Genomic DNA, 8,056 nt, shown 5'->3' with positions numbered 1-8,056 from the left:
AAATGTAGTTTGACTTTATTACTTATGTACAATAATGTCACACCTTTTAGAAGCCATTGCGTTGGCTAGAGGATGGCTCCTTTAATGAAGCCACATTTTACATCAAGATCTTAAAAATATCTGAGGGTAAAAAAAATCATAAACAAGAACAATAACCAAGTAGCACAGGCAGAACCGAAGCAAAATGATCTTTATCATTCAAGGATGTGGAGGCCATGAAATGTGCCAGAGCCAACTCCGAGCAGTAAGGATCAGGACACACGGGCAGATTCGGGGAGATTAGTTGCCCTGGCGACAAATCGCCTCTTCTTCGGGGCGACAAACTCCCCAAACTGCCTCCCGTCGGCTAAAATTTAATTGTCAGTGGAATGGCATTTGGAGCGATTTATTTCCTCGTGAGGCAACTTCGGAAAATGAAGCGACGCGAGTGCCACTGGCGATTTTTCATTATAGCTGGCGGGAAGGCAGTTCGGGGAGATTGTCACCTTGGAGAAGAGGCGACTAATCTCCCCGAATCTGCCCTGAACCCAATATGGCTGCAGGAGTAGCAAATGCTCTTATGCCCAAACGTGTTACATGATATGTTTATTGCTGCAATCACATTACACCAAAAAGAAACCAACGAGGGGCATTTGAGTGATACTAGACAGCAGTGATGTGCCAGCGCTTCTATTTAAAGCTCCTGACCCCACCATTTCTTATGTCATATAAGGGAGCAGGGCAGGGGCGCACCTATAAATGGAGGCAGCAGAGTAAGGTTGCAGGTGGAGCGAGTGGAAGAGCTTCAACCACAACCCGCAAAATATGTGTGGAAGTCGACTCAAAGCCACCTATCCCGCGGCTTCTGGGACAGCCCACACATCACTGCTCCGCAACCCACTCAAACACATCCATTGCTCCATCTATGTTGCTAGCACAAGCATGCACAGCTTAGAATGATATACTCAAGTGATGCACCGGATATGTGTAAAGGCTGCCATTACAGGGAAAATTGGGATCATTTCACTAAGTGACAATCTGCCAAGAGGCTGTTATACGAAAGGAATGAATGTCAAAATGCCACTTAGAGCAGCAATAGGCAACCTAAATCACTTCAGCTGCCCCAGGCGGCCAGATAAAGTAAATGAGGGTTGACTATTGCTTATTATTGGCCCTAGACTGCACTACATTAAAATGCTCATATGTATATAGAATTATTCACATTAAACAAATCTCTTTCCTCCTTAAAAAGAAAAACGTTTTACATCCAACATTCTTGCAAAACACAGCAAACGAGACGCCTCTAAGGTCGGGCGGAATCTACAACAGGCACAAACAAGATTTACATTCCCCAGCGCTGCGATACAAAACACTAGTCCATGCACAAAAATAGGAACATCTGTACTCTTACAAAACCATTTCCGTTGTAAAACGCGTAATATTCTTGGGCACTTGATCATTACGACAACACTTTCCTGGAACAACTTGATATAGAGTTGAGAGGAAGCTCCTGCTATGAAGTGCTGGTAGAAGCGCTCCGGAAATTGGCGGTGGACGTCATGCTTTCCTTTGGTAGCGCACCTAACGCTTGAAGAGCAGCTGCCGCCGCCGTGGCTTTGGCCAGTTTTTTGTTGAGGCTGGGCTGATTTGGTTGGTACACCCCACCACTAACTGTCACCTGCAGATGAACAACGTTTAGTACAGGCTGAACGGTTTTAGAGAAAGTATCACACAACTGAAATGAATTAGGTGGAACCACTGAACATTAATCCAGTGAAAGGAAAAGACCCAAGAAGGCCGACTATCAATCCTTTCTAGTCATTAAAATCCCTCCTCTAGATCAACTACTATTGACTGATTGCCAAACTTAATACATATGCTCTGAATCTGTCAATTTCATACAATTTAGGATTTAGTAACTAGAACCACGAGGCAGGGGATTTTTTTGCCAAATAAGTGCCATGTCATCAGTTACATTCTTCTTGTCCGTTTTGGCAGAGAGGGCTCAACTATGGACAGTATTAGTCACCCATCGGAACTGAATGATCCAAAGGTACTTACCCTAAAAAGAAACCTCTTGCGATGTTCGGGGCCTGTGTCATCCACAAGGACGAACTCGGGTGGAGACCATTTTTTCTTGTTGCAAAGCTCCATCAGCGCAGAAATCGGATGCTTTCCTGAAATGATGTGATCAAAAAATTGAGGTGGTTTTGGCCCAAGTATCCATCAGAAACAAAGTCGAGTTGCATGAGACTAAACTATGTCTTATATCGTCACTTCGATCGTCTTGCAACCTCCAATGTTCTACATGTACAATACGGGAGGTCTCTACAGCAGAACTGTCTGTTTAATCGCAGGTTGCTGATGTAAAATTAAACCTGAGCAGCACACCCTACAGACTGAAAACTTGTTTACATATTTAGGACTCCAGATTGCACTATCAATCACAAAGTTTCAGGAACTGAACATGGAGCCGTTAATCCAATGGACCCAGCATACGTTCAAAATGTGGGAGACACTCCCGGTGGGACCGGCTGATAGGGTACAACTGATAAAGATGTTTATTTTGCCCAAGTGGCTATATATACGCTTTGGCATTCACCAATTTTTATACCAAAAAAAGCTATTTGCAGGGGTGCACAGCCTGATCAGCAAATTTATTTGGGGTTCCTCAAGAACATGCCGGTGCCTTTCCACACTAATGAGACCTAGGGAGGAAGGAGGCATGGCACTCCAGGACCTATATATGTATTATTTATTATTATTATTTAGCTGCGCAACTTACACATACCCTCCTATGATACTTCCCCCCACCGTTCCAGCTGTGGACAGAGGCAGCAGAGAACCCAGATACTCCCTGGTCAGCCCTCCTGGTTAAAAAACCTCGGAGACCCAAAGTGCCCCTGTTATATCTACAGAGTAATATCCTGCACATTGCGCACAAAACGGTGGGTTACAATAAACTTGCTCCTCAGACCCCACATTGGGGCAATTCTATGTTCCCGGAGCTGGCTTCCCATACCCCACCCAGAATATGGTACAAGCTTAAAATAGTGACCATAGCAGATGTATGGGAGATGGATCAGGTCATATGACTGCAGCAACTACACACAACCAGAGAACTCCCTCTCACGCAGTGGTTGGTGCACCACAACCCTGATAGACTTTTCCGACACCCCGACCACTCGGTGGTTAACTCCCCAATTATTGACACCCTGATGGAAATTAACTTTAAAAGGAAAACCTCTGTCCTGTATAAGCAATTGTGTAAAACACTATATGTAGACAGTAAAATACAGGCCAGGGGAGATTGGGAGGAGGACGTAGGTATAATATCTGATGAGGAATGAGTGTTGAGTACTCCCAAAGTAGTGGCAAACTCATACACACATAGTCTAGCCCAGCTGTACTCAATACATAGAGCTTACTACACGGTACAAAGACTGCATGTCATGAAAATATTGCCTTCCCCCAGGTGCCCAAGGTGTAAGATAGAGACAACCACTCTAATGCACACATGTCAAAAAGTGAAGCTATACTGGAATGACATTGCATCTTATTTGTCTACAATTGGACATACAAGATATTTTCTAGCCAAAGTGCTATTCCTGGCACGGTGACTGCTCACTCTGCACTGGAAAGACCTAACGCCGCCCTCATTACAGGAATGGAAAAAAGCAATGGAGGACTTGGCATCACTGGAACGGGTTGTTCTAGATAAAAGACGGCAATTGCTTAAATACATCCAAATCTGGAGACACTGGAAAAGCTTAATGGAAATACCCGACACTGACTGGTAATCGAGGTTTGAAGTGGAGGTGAGACAAACGTTAAAATAAGCAATAAAGGCCAGGGGGGAAGCATCCATGGTGGTCGGATATGAATAAGCTAATAATGAATATGTGATACCAATCTTCATGTATGTAATAAACGTAAACAATTGTACTTACTATAACAGGTGGAATCAGACAAAACGTTTATGTCAAAAACTTGTTTTAATAAAGCTTCCTATTGAGTAAGAAAAATAAAAAATACACTCACCAGACAGATCCTTCATCATTGGTAAAGCCAATTTGTTAGATGCCTTTTCACCATCAGCAACCAAACCTATCAAACCAAAATACAGGGTATATCAGTCAAGACAGAAATCAATGAAACATTCTTCCAGCCATTTTTAAAAAATGACAGAGAAACCATTTCATTTCTATATCCGGTTTACTTTTCTACCCACCAGGTCCGGACTGGGAGTCAAAACAGGCCCTGGCATTCCAAGTACACAGAGGCCCAAATAGTCCTCCACCAGCCCACTGACTAGTGATTGTGTATGAGACCTTACAGCAGCCCCTCTGGCATTTGCCAGAACCCACAGATTGCCAGTCCGGGCCTGCTACCCACTATATACTATATACTCCTAGTTGTGATTTTTCATGATTATTACATGATCTTTATGAAGAAGGTTCTCAAGCCACTGGTGCCTCCAGGCCTTTTGCAGGAATCTATTGTGCGGTCAGGAGCCTGCAGCAACAACTTAACAAGGACTGGAGAGTTTTTGTTGCTATGTATTTGTAGCTGTCCTAATAAAAGGGCAGCCAAGTTTGGGAGTTTTACTTTCAAAGCAGCTAGTAAGTTGCAGGTAAAACTTAGTCCCTTTGTAAAATGTATAATGAAGCAATTAATTCTTAATGAATCAGATGAAAATAGAGCGTAGGACTGACCAGATTTGGGATGACTTTGATGTAGTTGGCCAGCTTAAATATATTGCAATATATGGACAAACAATCCCTGTGTTGTTTAAAGGGTAAGGCATTTTTTAGTAGCAGTATGCACAAAATGTCTGTCTTAAATATATTGATAATGGGTTGAGTGCAGAGGAATCTTGTATTTGTCTATATGTCCAAAAAGAAGGACATGCCTATACAACAACATATCTGATTAGTCTGCCAAGGTTGAGCAACCAATGACCAAGCACCCCACGAACAAAGCAAAAAACAATATAGAAAATGCATACTCAAAGAACGTTCAGGTCTCACCTTTGCGGTCAGTTTTAAAGTCAATTAATATGGGGTCAACATTTCCTTCATTATGTCTACCAAGCCCCTTGCCTTCCTTCCATCCCATTTTGCGCATAAGAAGCGCTCCTCTCCCACCGCTCACAGGTGCTGCTTTAAGGAACTGATCCTACAGAACAAAAAAACAAAGGGAGACATCCATGCAAAATATTAGTTTGACCATTAAGAAGAGTATGATTACTTCTTAGTGGAATTCTGAACAAGGAAAAACAATAAAAGGCTCCAATAAAGACTCATTTAATGGAGATACCATCTAAACACACTTCTTTGGCCAAACTGCCAACAATACCAAGTGTTTTGCAATTACAGATTACAGCGCTAGCCAGATATATGCACCAAAGTAATATTTTTACAACGCAAAGCTAATCACAGTTGTAAAAACTCCTTAAAGTGTTACCTACCTACACCTCTTTGGCTGGAGAGTTGTAAGAGTGCGGCAGGCAGTGATCGTGGCAAGAAGACATCTACAGGATATGACCCTGCAACAAGTTTCCATATAGAGCGGTGAAAGTTCACAGGTTAGTCTGTGAACAGTCACCTCTCTTGTACCCCAGTGCTCACCCAAGCAAAAAGCTGTCCTACCTTGATTCTGAAACCTGAAATACTGGGCAAATGCCAGTCTGTCATTTTCAGTAGGTCCAGGGCTGCAGGACATAAGGAATTTTGGAACAATACTAAGGCGGTTTTGGCCCGGGTTAGAATTTAATTTTTTTTACACCATCATTCCAACACTTAGCAATGTACAACTGGGTAAAGGTGTGGAATAAAGAGCGTACACTACAAATCAGACCTGTAATGTCCATATACCTAGGACAGTATCAGATCATGCCAATGCAAGGAGACACTCGGGATACCACTTTAGTCGCTCTGTGCACCCAGAAGTGTTTACTTACTTACGAGCTGCATTCTCCCCTTTTTTCGCAGGAAGGGCAACCATGCTGAGAATGCTATAAATCCCAGCCAAAGTCACACCAGGGTCCGATCCCGCTTTTGTACCTGCTTTGCAAGGATAGAATTTGTAACATCAACACCTGTTTCACTGTACCTGCTGGAGCGCAGCTAAAGAACATTGTGCAATGCAGTTCTCTAGGCAAAGCCGAATGCCACAAGCGAAATTTAGACGGCAATGTAACTGCATTGCTCCTCTCTATGATCCCCAGTGCAGTCAGTTCACATGATACAGGTCAGAAACCTACTTTTTTTTTTCCTGGAGAGGGGGAGGGTCGATTGATCTTGTTTATAAAATGGGCAGGCACTAGGAATGTATGCCAAATAAATGACATCAGATGTCAATAATAAGAAATAAAGGAATCTAAAGAGTGGACATATGGATGAACATGGTACAAAAGCAGCAGCTTAAGGCATGCAGGGGTGGGAAGCAGGCACATCATCAAGCATCACGGTCCTGAGAAATCTTCTTTGCGAAAGACATACTGGAACTCCTGAAGAACCAAACAAGCTTGACGTTCATGTGTCCCATGGATCCTCCACCTTGCAAAGCTGACTCATATCATTTCATCTCGTGCTGGGGTCCCCTCCTCTTTCCACTGGCTTCCCAACTTCTCTGCATGCCAAGCGAGGCTGCTCCTCACCACAAACCATCTACTTATGTCTACAACCAATAATTACATTTAAGCTCATGAAATATTCAATGTAAGGTTTTAGGACAGTACCTTGATCCTGCACAAACTTTGTATCTTGGCCTGAAAGGTGACCTTATGATTGGTCTTCTGTTGTATTTTCAGGGATTGTGTGAACACCTTCTCCGGTTTTAATGGCATGAAAGCAAAATAAGGTTCTGCCTCCTGATAACATGTGAGCAAACCGTTTGGGGTACAGTGAAACAGACAGTTCATACAAACGTTATCAATATCTACCGTGGCTCACAGATACATGGGCCGCTGGAGCAATAATTCATTTAGATGTCAGGACAACATCGGCAATTTGAAAGCCAAACCTGTGCATTAACATGAAATTTTGGATGCTATACAGGGCATGTCTTTAAAAGATACTAATAACACTTGTGTGTTAAGGGTAATGGGCAGGTTTAACCAAGGTTAGGTTTAGATTTCACATGAATGTCTCAATATCTGACGTAGGTTCTACAATGACATTAGAAGAGCACATATAAACTATTGGGCTTCTACTTGTTCCGCACATCTTACAAAACCAACAGGTGGGAGCTATACTAACACAGCCACTTGCTTGATCAATACCTTTTTCAGCCAGGCCTGGGGACCGCTGTTGCTGATTTCATCTGCAGAAAGTACTTGAGCGCCGGTGCTACCTGTGAATTGTCCAGGTAGGGACGTAGACTGAGCCCATGCGTCGATCTAAGTGTGATGTAAAATTGTATTTAGTATTTGTATTCCATACACAAGCATGTTGGTTACTGGTTAACTTGATTTTTGCCTTGCTTACACTAAGGGGCTGATTCAAAAATGCTCAAGCCTTTGGGTTCTAGCCTTTGGGTTCTAGCCTTTGGGTTCTAGCCTTTGGGTTCTAGCCTTTGGGTTCTAGCCTTTGGGTTCTAGCCTTTGGGTTCTAGCCTTTGGGTTTAAATACTTTGGCTTCCTGACAATTAGGGTTTTACCCCTGACAAGGAAATGAAAACGTCTGACCTTTTTATTTTTAAAAACCCAATCTGGGGTTAGAGGGGGAAAATTAACCCAATAAGCTGGAAACCGATGTAAGAAACAGAACCTCATATGAAAAGCTGGACCCTAAAAAGGAGTGACCCTCAATAACTATGGAGTTCATATGGTGTCCTCTTGCTTAAAGGGAACATTAATAAACCCGTAGCATGGTTTAGACAACGGATTCTAGCCTTTGGATTCTAGCCTTTGGGTTCTAGCCTTTGGGTACAAAAAACATCTGGTTTCTTTATTCAAATACTTTGGCTTCCTGACAATTAGGGTTTTTCCCCTGACAAGGAAATGAAAATGTCTGACCTTTTTATTTTTAAAAACCCAATCCGGGGTTAGAGGGGGAAATGAACCCAATAAGCA

The 8,056-nt window shown here is 42.8% G+C and overlaps 1 protein-coding gene across 5 annotated transcripts in view; it reads right to left on the bottom strand.

The window, feature by feature from the left end:
* Positions 1 to 8,056, bottom strand: part of son.S (SON DNA binding protein S homeolog) — a 68,256-nt gene continuing 60,200 nt past the window's right edge. For 3 of the 5 annotated variants that reach the window (XM_041583414.1, XM_041583415.1, XM_041583416.1), the window contains 5 exons: positions 7,265 to 7,381; positions 5,010 to 5,157; positions 4,021 to 4,086; positions 2,041 to 2,156; positions 1 to 1,657 (listed from right to left, as the gene is read on the bottom strand). In XM_041583414.1, coding sequence (XP_041439348.1) covers positions 1,493 to 1,657; positions 2,041 to 2,156; positions 4,021 to 4,086; positions 5,010 to 5,157; positions 7,265 to 7,381 — 612 coding nt within the window. In that variant the 3' untranslated portion in view covers positions 1 to 1,492. Of the gene's footprint in view, positions 1,658 to 2,040; positions 2,157 to 4,020; positions 4,087 to 5,009; positions 5,158 to 5,449; positions 7,382 to 8,056 lie in introns of those variants that run through there. The other 2 variants (XR_005965724.1, XR_005965723.1) reach the window with 2 other exon arrangements.

The sequence above is a fragment of the Xenopus laevis genome, chromosome 2S, assembly GCF_017654675.1.
Source record: "Xenopus laevis strain J_2021 chromosome 2S, Xenopus_laevis_v10.1, whole genome shotgun sequence".
Lineage (NCBI taxonomy): Eukaryota > Metazoa > Chordata > Amphibia > Anura > Pipidae > Xenopus > Xenopus laevis.
The sequence above is the reverse complement of the archived record's forward strand: the minus strand, read 5'-3'. Positions and strand labels throughout refer to the sequence as shown.